This window comes from Athene cunicularia (assembly GCF_003259725.1).
Source record: "Athene cunicularia isolate RWA chromosome 3 unlocalized genomic scaffold, athCun1 chr3_part1, whole genome shotgun sequence".
Classification (NCBI taxonomy): domain Eukaryota; kingdom Metazoa; phylum Chordata; class Aves; order Strigiformes; family Strigidae; genus Athene; species Athene cunicularia.
Window position 1 is genome coordinate 6,231,120 of NW_020799097.1, and position 18,825 is coordinate 6,249,944.

The following is an 18,825-nucleotide window of genomic DNA, read 5'->3' on the forward strand; positions in this document are numbered from 1 at the left end:
TCCCCACAAAAGCCATCAGTTGTCTCATCCAAGCACCAACTCAAGCACAATAAATTGTGTAAACAAGCTTTGATCTGCTATTCAATCAAACAGCACTCACGGGCTGCAGATAAGATAGATTTCTCTATGTACATACGGTAAAACTCATTCTTAAGCAAAGAAGGAGCTGACGTGCAATGACTTAAATCCACAGCTTTAATGCAATTTACAGGCTTTACCCCAACTTCCTCTACAGTTATTCTCTACCCTGCTATTTCTCATCTGCTTTTTCTGACACATTTTCACCCAAGGATCACAAGCTTACCTGGTCCTAGTTTAGAAACTGCATAAAGGAGGTCATAGTTGATGACAGGTGTTGCATCATCTATTGGTTGCCACCCTACAGGTGGGGAAGCTGGAGGCGAGATGAGAAACTGTTTTGCAGGCTGTGGTGGTGCCAAATGAAGCTTGTCTCCATCTGTCTCAGAGGTCTGAATCTTTAAAGCATAACAAATACATTATTTAGTATAGGATGGGTAAATGGAATGAGTACTCAAATCATACACTTCTAATACCAAATGCCACCCAGTCAGGGTTTCAGCGTCAGTCTCAGCAGAGAAGGCCTGGAGACGAATTTCATCTCAACCTTACAGATGGTTCCTCTACAGTAAATACACCATGGGGTGCTGTTATATGAGCAAAGCTACAAAGTTTGTGCCTATTTTCTATGTTCTCTGAGGATAAATGCAAAGCTTTGGTTTCCACAGCTGCTAGTTCAGAGATTTTGAGGCTGAAAAGATATTTTTGTGATCTACTGGTATAAACTCCTAAACAAAAACAGACAAGATAAGAAACAAGTAACGCCTGCATCAAGGCCCTATTAGTAACTTCCGAAAGGTTTCTTAAGATTTTAATTCTTTAACCAAAGTGATAAAAGAACCTATCACGTTCCCTAGTCATTAGCAACTATTTGTTCTTATTTGTTTCCATCTTAAATTATCTAGTTTAATTCTTGCTTTTTCCTGGTATATTAAAGAAGTTTCAACATAAATGAATTATACTACAGCCATACGTGAGCAAGTTTAAAACCAGCTCGGGCCCAGAAGCAATAAACTTCATTTGCATGACAACAAGCACTGCGCTCTACCCCAATGGGTTCTGCAAAGAGCCAGTTTGAGTCTCTCAACTCCATGTTCCCCAGAACTTCTAGTTCTGGAAGTGCTGGCCTGTCTAATACACACTGCTCTGGATGCTGTGCTGCTTCCACATATTCATTCCCTGGGCACAACTAATAAGCCTTTTTTAGACTGCATATACAGGAGAGCATAGTGCCAATACCTAAATGGCTTTGCAGGAAATCAGATTAGATATGGAGACTCATCACTATTATGCATATTTTTCTTTTTCTTGTGCTATCCCAACTTTCCTATTAACCTCTTGATATCGTACAGTTAAGAGTGAAATGATTCTCAGATCTGCTTAACAGCAGGTTTTGAAACCTTCAAAAAGAAATTGAGTCAAATCTAGGAGATTAAGGCATATAAAATAGGATTGAGGTACATTGTCCATACCTAAATCCAAGTGTAAGATCTTCTGAACTCATCTAACCCACCAAGCATACTGTTTTTTTTACAACTGTAGTTTTTTCTCATCTTCCTGAAATTCTGCTTCTGCCTAGGCTCAAAACAGCTCCTATTCTGACCAGGCTGGAGAGGCTCAAAATTTAACTGCCTCTTAAATTTAACTGATATTTTCAAATGAGCCTGCCCTTAACCTAAGGCCTCTGAAGGACCAATGTGGCAGCTCAAAGCACACTTACATTGTTTATAAGCACTAGTGAGTATCCCATAAGCCACAGTGGCCACAGCAACTTATTAAATACATTCAGAAGAGGTGGTGGTTGTGTTCTCAACCTCCTCCACCTTTCTACATCCTGGTTGGTTCCTAGTACTCACCCAGGCTGTGGGACATCTGTGTCCCCTCATCCTTGGCCAAGAAGAATTGAAACCCTCATCTGACACTTCCAGCAGATGGATATAATCCCCTATGACCCCAGGCTGAGGGTATTCTTCTCCCCCTAACTTCTGCCTTTAACTTACTGAATTCCTTTTAGAAAATTCACACATCTACTCAGTAAGAAAAAAAAAAAATGGCAGGAGGAAACCTGGCTGTGGCTCAGGGTTGCGGTCAAGTAAGTAATACAGCCGTACTTCTTTAATGAACTTATGATATTTCACATTACCACTTTTTATGGTTAGAGAGTTACCCACAGAAAATACCCAATGTTGTAAATCAGTTCTAAGCTATGTAACTTCTGTATGTTGAACAAGCAACTTGGATCCTAAGTGGTTCTTTAAATTTACTGCAGACCCACTGGGTAGGTGCAGCTCAGGCAACGTAAGGATGTTTGAGCAATCTTTTAGCAGAGAGATTGGGCTTGGGAGAAAACTTTATTATTTTTACTCAGTGTTACTGCGCAATACTTCTATAAAAGCTCAACTCTAACATAGAAGTAGATACCACATTTCATTACCTGTGCAAAATACAACTTTAACTTCTTCCCTCTGAACTGTGTTTCATGCAGCTCTATTCTGGCACGAGCAGCTGATTTGGGACTACTAAAATTTATCCGCACACGCCTGAAGCTTTTAAACAGCTGGAATGTCACGCAGTCATCATAAGCACGGAACAAGCCTTCAAATTTTTCCTGCAAATGAAAAAGAAATGCTGAAGATTAACTTTGTGTGCTGTCACACCAGTCTGTGTCAAAGCATAATCTGAAACTTGACAACTGTTTAACCAGGAGATTTCAACCCGTGGCCTTTGGGGGTGAGTGTCCATGGACTAATAAAGGCTCTGTGAAAAGAAACTAAGGAAAGCACTGGTCTGAAAGTGCTGAACTCTGCAAAATATCTGTGGGAAGGAGTCTTCAAACTGAGAACCCAGCAGTTATTGAACTTCTCGTAAAAGTTGAGCAAAACTGTGACAGTGACATGAAATGAAGCTGAAAAGGGCATATGACTGAAAACACCAGACAACCGTGGTCTCATCTATACAAAAGCAAATATTGTGCTGAACTACAATGGAGTCAGCAGACAAAGTCAGGCCCACTGTAACTGAGGGTTACATTCACATCAACACTGCAGTGTCATTTTGTATCGCCTGTTATCTTTTTCTGGATGTTTTGCTATTTAAATAAGCACAGATACATACTCATTCCTTAAGAGTTCCTGTAACAGTAGGAAAAAAAACAACCTAGAAACAGTGATTTGTCTCAAAAACACATTTCATGTTTAAAAATGTTTAGCTGTAGAACTCCATGTTCAAAAGCACAGGACACAAATACAGATATTTTAATGTTGTAAGACAAAGATCTGAGATGTACCACATCTGTGGACCTAGAGATCAACAGAAATTCGAGGTATGTTAACAGCCTTGAAGGATCAGACTGTCTGCAATTTCCCTGCAAACTATGTGGACACAGAAGACTAGTTCCACATCATCAAATAAAACCGAAGTCCTTAAATCAATTGTGACACATTTGCACGGGTCTTTTCATTCACACCACCACAGATTCATAAAATGTTAAGACTGGAAGAGAACAGTTATCATTTAGTCTAGTCTTTGTGTTGACTTAGATTTTAGACTGCCACCCCATGAGTCTCACAAAGTCCTAGCATTTTAACTGCTGTAACCAAGACTTGAAATCTTAGAAGATGGAGAATCAGCCAGGGCAAAGCCCTTTCTTTTAAGAAATTTTTATCCTGAAAAAGCAGTGTTTGAGTTGATCTGTCACACGATTTCATACAGCAAGGGCTATTATGTCAGGTGTCTGTATAATTGCAATAACCTGATGTTGTCTTTGCTATATCTGCACATTTCTACATGTTTTAAAATATAACTTCTTTTCTTCTTATCCAGGAAAACAATTTCTTATCTCTTAAGAGTACATAACTGATAGAGGCTGCAGAAAGTGAAATAGAAAATGCAATTTATGTAATCTCATCAATACTTCAGTTCACATCTGTTGGTCTTATAAGCAAGACAAAGCATCTAGAACTTACTAGAAAAACGTCACCAGAAGCACAGTGAAGCTGCATCAGGGAGCACTAATAGCACCGTGGGAGTGTCTACTGTCACCATGGTACATCTGTTAAAGAGTAAACTAGGAAAACAGACCCGTTTTGCATCAAGGAGTACGAAACACTAATGTGCATGTACCAGATCTCCTTTCATTCACTGCCAACACTGTGGTCTTCCTCCCCATAACTGACATTCCATCTCTGGCACCCTTTCAAAGCAATCTCCCTGTGGTCTATTAAGCTTTCATGATTTTCATTTCGCCCGACCTTACTCACCTCTTCCTCTCACCGCAGGATACTTTGGAGGAGGAGAAAAAAAAAAAAAAAAAAAAAAAAAAAAAAGGAGAGTGCTCAGTGGTTTGGTTGAGGGTGAATAAAGACACCCAGCAATCCCACAAACAGCATGAAGTTAATAGGTTTGTACAAGCGGGTCTAGTCATACCACCTAATGTTCAAATTGTCAACATTTCACACCTGAGTTGTATTTTTTAACTGCTTTGCTTACAATTTTGCAAAATTTCATTTTAGTGAGCTGAAGTCTACATCCAGTGACATTCGTATAAAGGGCAGCCAAAAGCAGCAGTCATCTCAGTCCTGTCCTGCTTGGCATTTTGATGCTACAACCTTCACAATGACCAGGGGAAGAGGGCTGGGAGAAGGGAAAGAAAGGGGCAGGGGACCAGCTATGTCTAAAGTAGGACTTAACACAGTGTTCAGAAGCATGCAGTGCTGTGTATAGTTTAAATAAAAGATAACAGCGACTAACCAATTAAAGCTTATGTCTTTGTTACCTATATTACCTATTTCAGACTTTTAAAGCACCTTGAAGTAAACAAACTTAGACACACACACACACACATATATATATATGAGATAATCAAGGTATTGTAACAGAAGTCACAAACTAAAAATAAGCAGCAAAATGAACATTTCTTAGTCCTCTTTTCTTAGTCCTCTTAGTAGCTCTCAGTTTCCCTATAAGTCAACAAAGAAATCATCATATTAAAAATACATTCCACCAACTGTGGAAGAATCCATGCATGGACTTGTCTGGACACTGGGAAGTAGGTATTTATTACAACTATTTATTAGGAAACAGATTCTCCCTGTATCAACCCAGCAGTATTTTCTTGCATCAAGTCAGTCCTGCGTGCCTGCCCTCCTTGCACACAGCAGATAGGACAACCCAGACTCTAGATCTTGGTTAGGGGAGGAGGGAGGACATGATTTCAAACGTGGGTCCAAGAACAGTGAGCACAAGGAATGTTCTGGGTACATTTCAGGACAATACTGAGACACTCTCATTAGGCAGGGACAGATGAGAGTAGCTCTAAATAAAGCTGATTAAGTACTGGATGCCAAATGTAATACTGGGAGAACATTAAAGCACTATGGACTTTATTCTGCTTACTTTTCAATTTGATACTGGTGCAGCTTTAGAGATCCAGCTTTGATTAACACTCCTAAAAACTCCAGGGGAGGAGGGAAATCAAGCCCTCTATTTGATATTAATACAGGGCAGTCTGTCCACAGTGAGAACACGTCTACTACACCAACTGAAACTGCATCTCCCATTAAAGAGATTCATACATCTGAAATTTTCTATATTTTCAGCTGATAATAATAATGACCTCAGCAGAGGTCGTTAATCATCAACTGCAGTTAATGGCCCTCAGCTGCATCTTGAGCCATCCCAACTCCTCCCAGCTTGATATTAATTCCTAGGAAATGCCTTATGCCTTAATTGCTATTGCCTGTGACTTCTAATATCTGCTGAATGTACTTATCTGGATAAAAGTCTTTCAGAGTCATTCCAATCTGTAAGAAAATGTATCATATACATTTTAAAGACCTAGGCAAATTCTTTCCCTTTCAAGTTTTGTGGATAAATTATTCAACTCATAATCTTCTTAACTGAGGACTTTAAAAGTGCTTTTAGGATTCATTATTTTTAAAATGCTTTCAGAAAATAAGTCTTGAAACTTTCAGAATACTTTGAAAACTCCTGAAAAAAAAGGAAAAGGAACATCTGAAGTTAAGCAGCAGTGTTGCTACTTTTACAAAGTCAAAATGGAGAAAGTCATGAGTTACCCATTTATTTCTGGAATTTCGGCATATCTTCATCCATCCCCAGTATGGTTCTGTGAGACCAAATTAATGCTCTGGCAAATGCAAGTAGCCTTTATTCGACCGATAACGCAGGAGTTCTCACTTGTCCCTTGTGGGGTCCATGCCCTCTCTTCATTTTGCTATTCTTTCTCCCAGCACTGGGCACCTTTCCCCAGTTCTTTCTTGTCACCTTCCCTCAGCTCCCATTCGCCACCTCTAGCAGTTTCTAGAATTTTATTTTTTTTTAATTAACAAAATTAGTACAAGGAACGTACTAATTAAGGCTGCTGATTACTCAAGCTTGATTGTTATCATTTATGACAGCCAAAGCAGAGCACAAGCAGAGCACCATCCAAGGAAGAAATAAGCACTGGAGTAACAGATGCAAGCTAAAAGCCTCAGAGCACAAGGACAAAGCTATGCACTCCTGCAATAAAAACTATTTTTACTATTAAATAGGAGCTCACCTGGGAACCAAGATCCTGTAAGTCACTCAATAAAAGTGATCAGTGAAATACAGCCATAAGGAGGCAAACAAAATACTGGATGTATCTGGAAAAGTATTTCCAGTAAAGCAAGGGAAGTATTAACATTATATAGAGCACTATTACACCTCATTAAAAAGGCAGGATTTGTTGCCTGTATCCCAGATAGATTAAACCAAATGGGAATAGATTCAGATAAAGACTATAGGGAATGAACAATTTACTGAATAAAAAATTAAAATCCTGGGCTTATTTAGCAAAACAAAGCAAAGCCTGAGAGGAGATGGGACAACCGTCAGTATTTACCAGAACTGTATAAAGACAAAGTATACTGTATAGAGTGACAGCAGAAGATTATGTTGACATAAAACAAGTGGAAACAATTGGCATAAATAGGTTTAGGCTAGAAGTTAAAGAAGACTTCAGACATCAGAGTAATGATCCAGAAACAACCTTCCAATTACAGCAGCAGTGGCAAATGATTTTTTTTAAGATTGAATTTGGTTAGCTCACGCGAGAAACTATGACAAAGTATCGACACAACAAGCATTGTAAAACATGACTGCCTGAACTAGCAAGTGAAATGGGTTCCGACACAGCAAGTTCCTGTGATTTATTTCCAAACATTTCTTTCATGAATAGCTCCACTGGTATTGTGTTCATTCAGGACAAAAGCCAAGGCCTAATTCAAATCAATGGAAGTCTTTCCACAGACATCAATGAGTTTTGGATTAGAGCCCTAGAACTCAGCACACAAATTACATTTTATTATTCAATGTTTATATTGAATAATAAAATTACATTCAGTGTTTATACTCATTATCACCCTTGTTACACATTTGATTTAGGAGATGGCCATGATTTAAAACTTTAGTCTAATTCTTTTTCCTCGAGATTTGCAAGCAAATAAAGCAAGCATTTTTCCCATTTTAATTTTTCCTGTTTGTTTACATAAAAGATAATCCAAGGAACTAACTGTATACAATAGGGAAACCGAGACATAATTTACAATTATGAAATACATTTTTCCTGAAATTAGTTCTGTACTGGATATAAATTTTCCTGTAAGAAATAAACTCATATCTCAGAGGCGGATGTTTTCTGTTTCCACACAGCCATGCTGGTTGCAACACTACAGATCTCTTGTGCGGCACAAAAAGAAAGATTGAATTTGATAGAACATATGGAGATCATGCACATTCTAACAGATTAATTCCCCCTTTATAGGAAAGAGGGTGGGCATACTGATTAATTCTACAGGGGATAAAAGAGTCACTAGTGGCACACATTTAAAAAAAAAATACAGAAGCTAGAAATATCAGCTGGAAGTATTTTCAGGATTGGGCTATGTCAATGCCACGTGAAGGGTACTGTAAAACCTAGTTTGGATATTGTGTAAGGCTTTTCTCATCCAAGATTAAGGAAGATGGAGGCAAGCTGGAAGAGCAGTAGAAGACTGCAAGGATGATCAGAGAAGTGGTGAGTCTATCACAGGAGGTAAAGGTAGATGATTCTTGCCTTGGGAAACAGAAACTTAAGGGATGATTCCTGCTACATCTAAGTATAAAGAAACCAATTAATGATGTGAAGGAAAAGAGATTATCTGAACTAAAATAACCAGCAGCGCCAGTACGAGACAAAGACTGCCCATTAAAATATTTAGGCTCAAACTGAGGAGGTTATTTAGCAGTAGACCCATAAAATTTCAAAATGCCATTGGCCCAGAAGTAGCAAAAAAGCTAATTACTTCCATGAAAAGGATAGGAAGGCAGGATTACAGGACAGCAGTATGCATTTCTGTAGTACTGTAAGTCAAAAAAAAAAAAAAAAAAAAAAAAAAAAAAAAAAAAAGGGTCTCTGATTTGTAATTGTAAAAGCATCTGAAGTGCCTTTACAATTATTTTATAAGCCACAGAAAACAAGCAAGCAGCTTGATATAACTCACATGTGAAAATTCATTAAATGGCAAGAAGTTCTGCAAGTAGCCAGTGTAAACAACAGCCAAATCAATGATCAAATTCACTGCTTCTAAAAAGGCAAAATTTACCCAGACACTTTGGAAGCACATATGGAAAAGCACTATTGATTGTTAGTTAAAATTCCAGGAGCACTGAAAAGGGAGGAAATATTTTAAACTGCTTACGATGATGATCAATAAAGAGCTCCCGTGGTCTTATGCCTTTAAGAAATCACAGAATAAAATATAAATTTCTCATCAGAGATCACTTTAAGGCACAGGTCTCCAGGTCCTAGCTTTTATTTTACCTTTCACTGAAGTTAGTTGTAGCCAGGAGTGTGAGATCTTCCTACTCCCTCCTTACCAGTGGGACCAGGTATTATTTGAATAAAAAAAATTCAGACTGAATACTACTATCTGAACGTTGTTTGCAGAAAGTTTCTTCTGTTATCAAAGGGAATCCCTCATACAATCTTGTAGGTGGAAACAGCAATGAAAAAATGCAATAGAAAAATGTGTCCTTCCACATGTCACTCATCAGTGTATATTTTAAAATGGTAAGATTTCTACATGTAAGAAATTTTGAAAGGGGACAAAACCAGGGAACAGTGGGTATTTTGTCAGGTAAGCAGCACTACAAAGTACTCTGCAGTGACCGCCTGGTTACCGTACTGTCTACAGGTGTGTTCCTCACCTTGGAACTCAGTGCAAAGTTCTGCTCATCTCTTCCTGAAGTTAGATTAGAGCATTGAGATAGGGCTGCAAAGAGCTTGGGTTTATTTATTTATGTAAAAAATTGCACAATTGTCTCAGTACATGAACAGATCTACCCAGGTTTACAACCCCAGTTCATGCAGTTGGTTGCCCTGTGCTTGGCTTTCTGCTGTTTTTAAGGGGTGAAGGTCAGGTAAATTGTGAACCAAAGATGAAATGAAACAGTATAAGCCAAAATAAATTTTAAGGTTGGACCTTGAGAGCGGCAGGTTAAAAATGCATTATAACTTGCTCTCTTTGGTTACATCATGACCTATTTGATTGCACTATTGCAATCCTGTTAATGTTAAAATGGGTCCTAATACATTTAAGTTTCACTATATAAAGAATACACATTTTGTCTTCCAGAGGTGATGCTCAGTGACCCTGTTGCTCTGCTCTTTGCAGTGATCCAACATTGACCACAAAGCATGGCTGTACACACAGCCCTGGCCTGTGGCTCACCCATGCTGCCATGTTACCCTTACACACTAAGGCTGTTTTGGAGGCACCTGCATAGAACTTCCAGATCCTGAAGGCTGCATCTAGCGTTTTGCCTTCACTTTACGCCAAAATCATTCTGACAGCAGGAACTATATGATATAATGCTTACTGCTTACAGATTTGGTGTCTTGTTCCAGAGAGAGACTTTGAGAAAGTATAACAGACATCACACAATGTGGTATAGACATTTGTAATTCATCATCTCACAAAAATATCTGATGACAAAAATAGTAGGAAACTGGAAGCAGCTTGACAGTTCCACCTCACGTGGGGACTGAGGCAGTAAGAGCCATCCCTCACTCCCAGTCCTCCTGCATGAGGACAGTCCACCAAGGCATGATAGCACTGCAATAGCGCTGCAAACCTCCTGGTGAACAAAACAAGACTGACTTGACTCTTGAAAAAAAATCAGCTGAACTAAATAAATTTATGTTCAGCTTCCAACTCATCAGCACAACAAAAGGTACCAAGATAGTATCTGCCCCAAAGCTTAATGGAAACGGCATTCACATTTCAGAAGAGGCTGACAAATGTCAGGGGCACCGAATTTTGCTGCGTTGCCTTTTCTGTTTTTAACCAGCTCACATCCCTGTTTACCTCAGTGTGACGCACATTCCTCCTGCTTAGCTCCACTGATCTGGAAACCAAAGGCTCCTTCAAGATGAAATAAATTGTTCTTGTGGCAATGCCAAGGGTGTGATTTAATATAGTTTGGAGACTTCTCAATTCAATTTCACACCCAACGATTGAGCTAAAAGAAAAATCCACACTTTACATTTCTTCTTTTATATGAGCACTGCTATTTTACTGCATCACCAGCAACAGCTTTTCTGAGCACTCCATATTTGAAGTACTCCAGTTCCAGATGCCATATTAGCTCTCTGAAACGCTGGAAGTGCTCTTTCAAACCAGCTGGCCAAGTGCATGTTATATGACTAGATCTATTAGTTTCGCCCCCCAGTGTTAGGGAGTGTTCTGTAGAGACATCATTCTTTGTTCTCTGAGAAGTTACTTTTGATTCCTGTGCTGGCTACCATTTTGTGCAACATCACTCGGTACTTCCTTTTTTTTTTTTTTTTTTTTTTTTTTTAACAAAACAAAACAAAAACAAAAGCAAGAACAGGTTTGTGGAGGATTTAATGCAATTTATGTTTTCCAAATAGCAGCTTTACATTTTGGCTAGAGAATGATAAAAATAATGCTAATAACAAAGACATGATGGAAAGATTCAGACTGTCCTGAAAAAAAAGCCCTTTTTTGTTTGTTTTATTTTAAGAATTGAAACAATAACTGAGTAGATAATTCAGGTAGTGAACTCCAAGGAGCTCATATGCATTGGATTTAAGAATGTACATAGTACAATACCAGCTACTGATTTTGCTTTGTAGCTGCAAACATTGAAGGCCAACAATTAATTGGCAGCACAAGGAACAAATTACTGTGTATATGTTTAGCCTGTTTCAATAAGTCCTAAAGTTCCTATTATTTTTAGCAAAAAAAACTAAGGAAGAAAAATGGCCATAACAGATTTTTACCAATAGCTGCTATATTTATACCAATAAGGGTGTTCCAGTAGGAGCAGATCTCTACAGCAAAACAGTTGGTGCTGAGGACTTTCTGATCAGGTGCCATGGACTGAATGCCCATTAGCAGTTGGAGCATATTAGGCACACTACTGGAATGCATCTTCTATATTAATTTCAACTGAAAGGTATCCAGTTCATGAACTGCTCTGTCATGTGAACAAAAATCACAGTTAATGAAGATCAACAGGAAAGTTGCCTCATGAGAATCCCCACTCAGACTAAAAATGCTCATGTAGACACAAGCCAGTATCTCTCTAATAGTTAGCTGGAACTCCTGTAAAAGCCAAAACAAAAAGAAATGCAAACTGAAGTGCTAGGGACAATAATAAAGAAGAGACCGGTAGTCAAACTTGTGCAGTAAACAAGGATTAAAGTTATGTATTATGAGAAGCTGTGTGAAAAATATCCATACTAATGGTATACACTTAGGAACTGTAAGAAAAGCTACATCAATATCAGTCGTCTTCTTACACTATTTTTCACTGATCTTTGGCAACTGCAGTTTCATCTCCCCAAACCTTCTGAGGTATACCACTCTCCTGTGTGGTGACACTGAGGAGAGGACAGACTCACTTATAGTCACAGTGCCCACTTACGGGCAACCATGGGAGCAGAACCAGTGTTTCTGTAACATATTCAGAAGCATCTTAATTCTACAAGCATACAAAAATCCAGTCAGAGTATCTAGAAAGCTCAGCCTCTTAAAAATCTGTTACCAAGTCTGTTGAAGTGTCAGGGGACACCTCTGTTGCTGTCAGTGACACAGAATCAGGACCTCACTGAACATCATGCTAAATGCAAGAATGAAATTTATTAAAGAGAAGACCAAGAGCTGAGAAACTCTGTTTTATTTATACTGCTGGAGCTGTAATGTTGTAAAACAACCATAAAACACATACTATTCATGCTCTGTCTCTGTCAACCCAGCTGAACTAGAAAAATAAACAAGAAAAAGCCATGGGACAGTTTAAACAAATAAAATGCCTGCCTTGCCCATTCCTGATTTACTATTTTGCCTACAGTGAACAACATTTATAGCATTTCAGCTGTTTCTCATCACGGTCATGGGGAATGCTTTTTCCCTTCCCTCTCCCCGACAACTGCAAACTGCACTAACATGACTAAAAATATAGTTTCAGCTTGTCTGGATTTGGAAAGGACACTGACAATTTTAAAAGTGGCTATGAAAAAAAAAAAAACAACAACCAAGAGAGCAGAACAGAATCTAATCTTATGCTCCTCCATAAATGTTATTTAACCATTAAAAAAAGGTACAAGGGAAAACTATTGACCCACCAAAACACATTCTCAGAAGTTGGGGTTTTTTTTAAAAAAAAACCCTCTGCTGCAATGTAGTTTCAAATACAAAGGAAAAGTCTACCCAGAGAAAAAAATGTAGAAGTCAGTTTTCATTCAAGGCGTTAGTCTTACTTTTCACCCCTGCACTAAAACATAAACCAAAGAGCCTCTCGCTATCCTTTTCTGCTTTTCTCCCACCATTGCAGCCCACGATTAGTGGGAAGAATCTGCAGTACTGTGACCGCTGTCTAACACTCTGGTTGTAATATCTGACTGTTTCTTATTCTTGCTAGTCTGTCTCGACCATCTGTCATTTGCTGTCTTACACTTCATTTGCAAATTACTCAAGCAGGTCTGTTGTCTGTATACATTTGAACAGCTCCTAGAAGCTGCAGCCTCCAACACTGGAGTCTCTTTGCACAATAAAAATACATCAAGGACAATAATATGCTCTCCCCAGTTGAGCGCCTGAATGGCAAACCTCTATAGTAAACCTACATAAACATACATACATGTGAATAGCATTTCAGGCTGAATGGTACACAAAAAAAGTATCAGAAATAAACATGTAAGGAAGATGTAAAAAGAAAACTAAGAAAAAAATCATCCTCGGGCTGGAAAAGAGCATAAGTGTAGACAGAGGAAACTTTCTGCTTACTAATGTGACAAATAGAGGGATACGGGAGAACTTTCTAGGATCCATTTCAGACATATTCTGACCTGTTCTGTCCCTCGTACATCCACCTCAGTGTAGGTGATGGAATAGGAGCACAGTGGTCCCAAGAGCGATGCACTGTAACTGAATGGACAACACATTTCAAAAAATTTCAAAAAAATTTTACCTGATGGGCTACGTAAGAATTCAAGAGTCCAGGGTCACAGGAGAGATACTTACAGCAGATCTTTCTACATTCTGTAATTGGTTAATACAGCAAAATCCCCCACATGTCGCTAAACAATAGAGTTTTCTTAAAATAAGTTAATTTCTTCTAGGTCCTAATTTCACTTTAAATTGAGAAGTGGCCTAAGTGGGAAAAATGGATAATGGAAGAGGAAAACAAGGTGAAGTAAACAACCTTAAAACATAGTTCAGAAACTATGACATCTCTTTTGAATTGAGATACAGACAAAAAAATCTGTTGAGTTGCTGTAATCTCAAGCAAAATTATCTCCAGAAAAGGCTTTTATGTTTCATGGAAGTCTCTTTCTGTAGCTTGCCACTGAAAATCCATCATCATCATCAATTCTTTATGTATATTTTCTTTTTAACTATTTTGCTCTTTGTAGTCCTTCAGTAATTGTTTATAAGAAAACATGTGAGCTCGATGCATTTAGTTGAAGAGAAAAAGATCTTCTTTTATTATTACATAGGATGTAGACCTTCCTCACAACAGGAGTTGTGCTATCAAAACTGGAAGGGCAACAGTGTGTGCCTGTGTGTATATATATATTAAAAAAAACCCAAAAGAGGATAACTACAGGTAAGAGTCTGTTCATTGTAACCTCAAACGGTAGAACTTCCATAGACTAAAATAATTATATTTACATATTGCACTGAAAGAGACAACTATAAAAGCCTGCAAGTGTATCATTCTCCCACATTCACTGATTTGGTACCCTCAGAGGAGCCTCCACTGAGCTGTAATCTGCTGGGTATAATTGATCTTAATGCTGTTATCACTCTGAAAAGTTTAACTGTGAATTTGATTTTGCAGATCATGGCAGAAAATGGATGGAAAGCATCTGCATAAACAGAGATGATACACTCTTCTTTCCATGCTGCTTCTATATTGTCACTGTAATACCCATTTCAGCACTGTTCTATAAAAAATTGAAGATACTTTTCTGTTTGAATAAAAAACTTGAAATATTGAAATATTTCTACACCTAGACAGGCTGTTTTCTCCCTCCTCAGAGGTCAGTCTTTAGAGGACTCCAGGATCCCAAGCTGCACAGCTGTGAAATATCAAAGAAATACCATACAGTGGTCCACCTGCCTAATTAAAAAAATTGCAACAGCGCATTTTCATTTCCAATATATGCCACAGTACTTAATTAGCCTCTAGAACTTTTTAGTGTTATAGTACATAATGAAATCAAGAATTTAGCATGTGTCAGAAAACTGCATTTGTGTAGACCAGAAGAGAGGTTTTGGGTGGACTTGGAAGGCAGCTTCCCAGCACTCAAGAAGGGGTTACTGAGATGACAGACCCAGGCTCTGTATCAGGTACATAAGGGCAGAAAAAGAACCAATGGTTTCTATCGACTTCAACAGCTGCTTGTACTGTCCACTACCAGACAGGATACAGATAAGGAAATTTCAGTCTTACAGTGATATAATTGTTTTATTAGGCAGATGGAAAAACCTCAGGGTGAAAAAGCAAATATTCCTGACCAAATTGCTCCCATGTCATTTTTCAACCAACTGGATAATTTCCAGTTGGCACAGATTTTGTTTAGAAACAAGAATTGGAAAGTAGACTAATCCTATCTTACAGCTAAAAACAGCACTGCTCTTCATCAAAATCATTTTCATTTCCTGATGTGAAAAATATATCAGTAACAGCATGGTATTAAAAAGATACTGGAGTGACATTATGAAACTGAAGCTGCTCTTCATAGAAGCTTGCGTCCAGAGCAATCTGTAAGAAGGCAACAAGCCTAGTGACTGGCAAGCTGAGTGGTAACCAAATGTAGATTTTATTCTTTTTATGAACAAGTTATTTTTAAAACTAAGTAGGGCATATAAAAATAATCAGTATCCCACAGAGTCCAGTTTCTTTGCCCTGTGGCACTGTTTCACACTGTCTCTGTGTCAAAGAAAGGTACGTGCCTTGCAAATGCCTTTATCTAAGTCTATAATATGTGTATCTGCAGCACTGGAGACAAACATGTAGACTCAAGGAGTCTGGTTCTGAGGTCAATGGAATTTTCGAAGCACTAAAGTTTGGTGCATATAGATTCTAAGTGACATGGGAAGATGTGGGACTGCCAATTTTGGGGGAACTAGTTAGTCAATACGGGAAGCAATCTGTTCACCACTGAGGTTACAATTTCAAATGTCAGAGGGTCTCCCAGACCACAGACTAGACCTGCATCCAGCTGCAAAACACCACTGCAAAAGCAGTGTCAGCTGTAGCCTCAAGGACAGAATTTACACTTTTCAGTTTCAATTGAACTGTTTACTTAATCAGTATAGGATACTAATATTTAATTATCAACTAAAAGTGAACAAGTTCATTTTACAAGTCCCTCAGGACAGTCCAGATTCTCTCTAACGGATATTCAAGTCAGAAACACGGTAGATCTGCACTTCCTACATATAAGCCTCAAATCTGATGCAAAACATTTAAGGGAGGATAAATCAACAGAGGTTGAAAGCGAGGGCACCTTCCTGCAGATAAGTGGTCTCAAAATAGAATAGTTCAATATATACCAATCTGCAGCTATTATCAACCACATACTTTATTTTACACAGACATATAAACTCCTATTAATTATCATTTTACCATACCTATACCAATTACTTATTCCCAAAGTAAATTCTCCTTATCCAAGACATTTTAAACCTTTTCTTAAAGTCCATCTGCTCTGCTGCTGTTTCACTAAATTATAAAACTATATAAAATAGTTAAAGCTTAAGCAGAAATTTTAGCAAACACTCAGCTCATGACATTCAAAAATATTCTGTATTGTTTTCTAAGATGCAGTATGCACTGAGTAATCTCCTGTTTCAGGAGTACTCTGTATTCAGCAATACTTAGTGACATCAAGCTCTTTCCCCTACCCCAAGAAACATCACTCCTTTTGGTGTTATAATTGTGGGCAGGTAGCTTAAATGACTACAGTTTTTCAACAGTTTCAGTATAGTCATCTGCTACAAAAGCAAGAAATAGATATCGAGACATCTTTCCTCTTTATTCATTTATTTTTAAAAATTCAGACTAAAATGCATCAACTTCCCAAACCTCTAAAACTTTAAGTATGCCAATAACTTACTTCTGTCTAACATAAGCAGCATACTTATTACTGTTATGGCCTAGCATTTGGCTTTGCTCCCAGCTGTCGTGATTAATAAGAATTTTTTCTAGTTCAACGATTCTCAGATTATGATTCAAGGACTAGCAGTTGCCTGCAGAAAGCTGGCTGGTCACACAGTCCTGGAATTCCTCTAATATAATCAGCTGTTTCTAAAGATAAAGGTACTACTTTTCACACTTCAGTAGTTTTCTTCTTAGGATCTGTAAACAAGAAAGCAATATGAAATCTCAGTTTAAGACAAAAAAATGTGCACCTCGAAAATCTAAGCAGCCTGAAGAGAGAAACGGCACACCTGCCATAGCAAGCATACTCAAACTGATCCATGGCCATGTTAGCACAAAACCCAAACTGCCACTCAACAGAATTAACATGCTCAGGACCACCACCACAATATCCACAACTCGAGCACTTTCAGTCAGCTTGACAACAGAGACAGAAAGCACCTGCCTCTTGCAAACCATTATCCAAGCACTGAGTGGGACTAGACTGTTATTCCACAAGCCCAGGCTCTGTAGTAACTTCAAGAAGTAGAATAACCTCCTCCCACCAATCACTAGCTGTAACAGAAGAGTTGTAAATGCTGTCACGGCACCATCAGAAGAGCTGCCATCCCTGACTCTTTGCTAAGCTTCTTGCAGCTAAGTTCTTGCAGCTTTGCCACATTCTCTACAGTTGTCTGCATTTGCTTTAGAGCACACTAAAAACAAGCCATGGTAGCCCAGCATCAGTGTACAAAAGGGAGAGCATAAGTGATATTCATCGTCTTCCATACATCCAGAAATTACTCGCAGGGAATCATATCCTGGGCTGCATAAAAGGAAGTGTGACCAGCAGGACAAGGGAGGTGATTCTCCCCCTCTACTCCACTCTTGTGAGACCCCCCTGCAGTGCTGAGTCCAGCTCTGGGGGCACCAACAGCAGAAGGACACGGACCTGCTCGAGTGGGGCCAGAGGAGGCCACAAAGATGATCAGGGGGCTGGAGCACCCCCCTGAGAGGACAGGCTGAGAGAGTTGAGGGGGTTCAGCTGGAGAAGAGAGTCTTCCAGGCAGACTTTAAGCTGGAGAGGGACTCTTGATCAGGGAGTGTAGGGATAGGATGAGGGGTAACGGTTTTAAACAAAAAGAGGGTAGATTTAGACTGGACACAAGAACAAATTTTTTGAATAAGAGTGTTAAGACACTGGCACGGGTTGGCCAGAGCAGCTGTGGCTGTCCCTTCCCTGGCAGTGTTCAAGGCCAGGTTGGACGGGGCTTTGGGCAACCTGGGCTAGTGGAAGGTGTCCCTGCCCAGGGCAGGGGGGTTGGAACTAGATGATATTTGAAGGTTCCTTCCAACCCAAACCATTCAGTGATTCTATGATTGTTTTGATTACAAAAGTATGATACTGGTGACCATAACTCATTGCAATTCACTAGAACGATTATTCATTTGCATCACAGAACTTGTTTAGACACAAGAAATTCCTTACACAGCTGTGATTTGTATTTCTTTTCAGGTGTACTCTTTTGCACTGAATTTCATTCTGTTGCTTAATTAAAGGTTGTTCAAAATTTTGACCCTACTCCACCAGCATGGTGTCATCCACACATTTTTTTATGGTTTTTCTCTGTTGACTAGTGTCATTAATCTCAACATGGTTCCAGGAAGAAACATGTGAGCTTACCTCATTAAATACCTTCACTGTTTGAGAATGAACCACATCTGGCTTAGACATTTTTAAACAACTATGCACTCACCTTATGGAAATTATATTTAGACTGTAGATTACTTATGAATATGACTTGAACAGCATGAAAACTTCAGTCAAAATATCTACCTTCCACATGTCCTTTATCCCACTTATCCAGTTGCCCTGTCAAATAAGGAAGGCAGATTGATTTGACAAGATTTACTCTAGACAGCCCAGGCCTAATTACTTCCAAAGTACTTACAAACTTATTTCCAAAATTCAAGTTAGATAAAAATAGCTGTAATTATCCAGGATTTTTCTCCCCACTCCTCCTTTTAAACACAAATGCTATTTCTTTC

The 18,825-nt window shown here is 38.7% G+C and overlaps 1 protein-coding gene across 2 annotated transcripts in view; it reads right to left on the bottom strand.

Annotated features, from left to right (window-relative positions):
• The window catches only part of RCAN2 (regulator of calcineurin 2), an 85,145-nt gene that overhangs the window by 13,039 nt on the left and 53,281 nt on the right, over window positions 1-18,825 (bottom strand). For both annotated transcript variants that reach the window (XM_026844282.1, XM_026844283.1), the window contains 2 exons: window positions 2,513-2,686; window positions 305-476 (listed from right to left, as the gene is read on the bottom strand). In XM_026844282.1, the coding sequence (XP_026700083.1) occupies window positions 305-476; window positions 2,513-2,686 (346 nt within the window). The remainder of the gene's footprint in view (window positions 1-304; window positions 477-2,512; window positions 2,687-18,825) is intronic.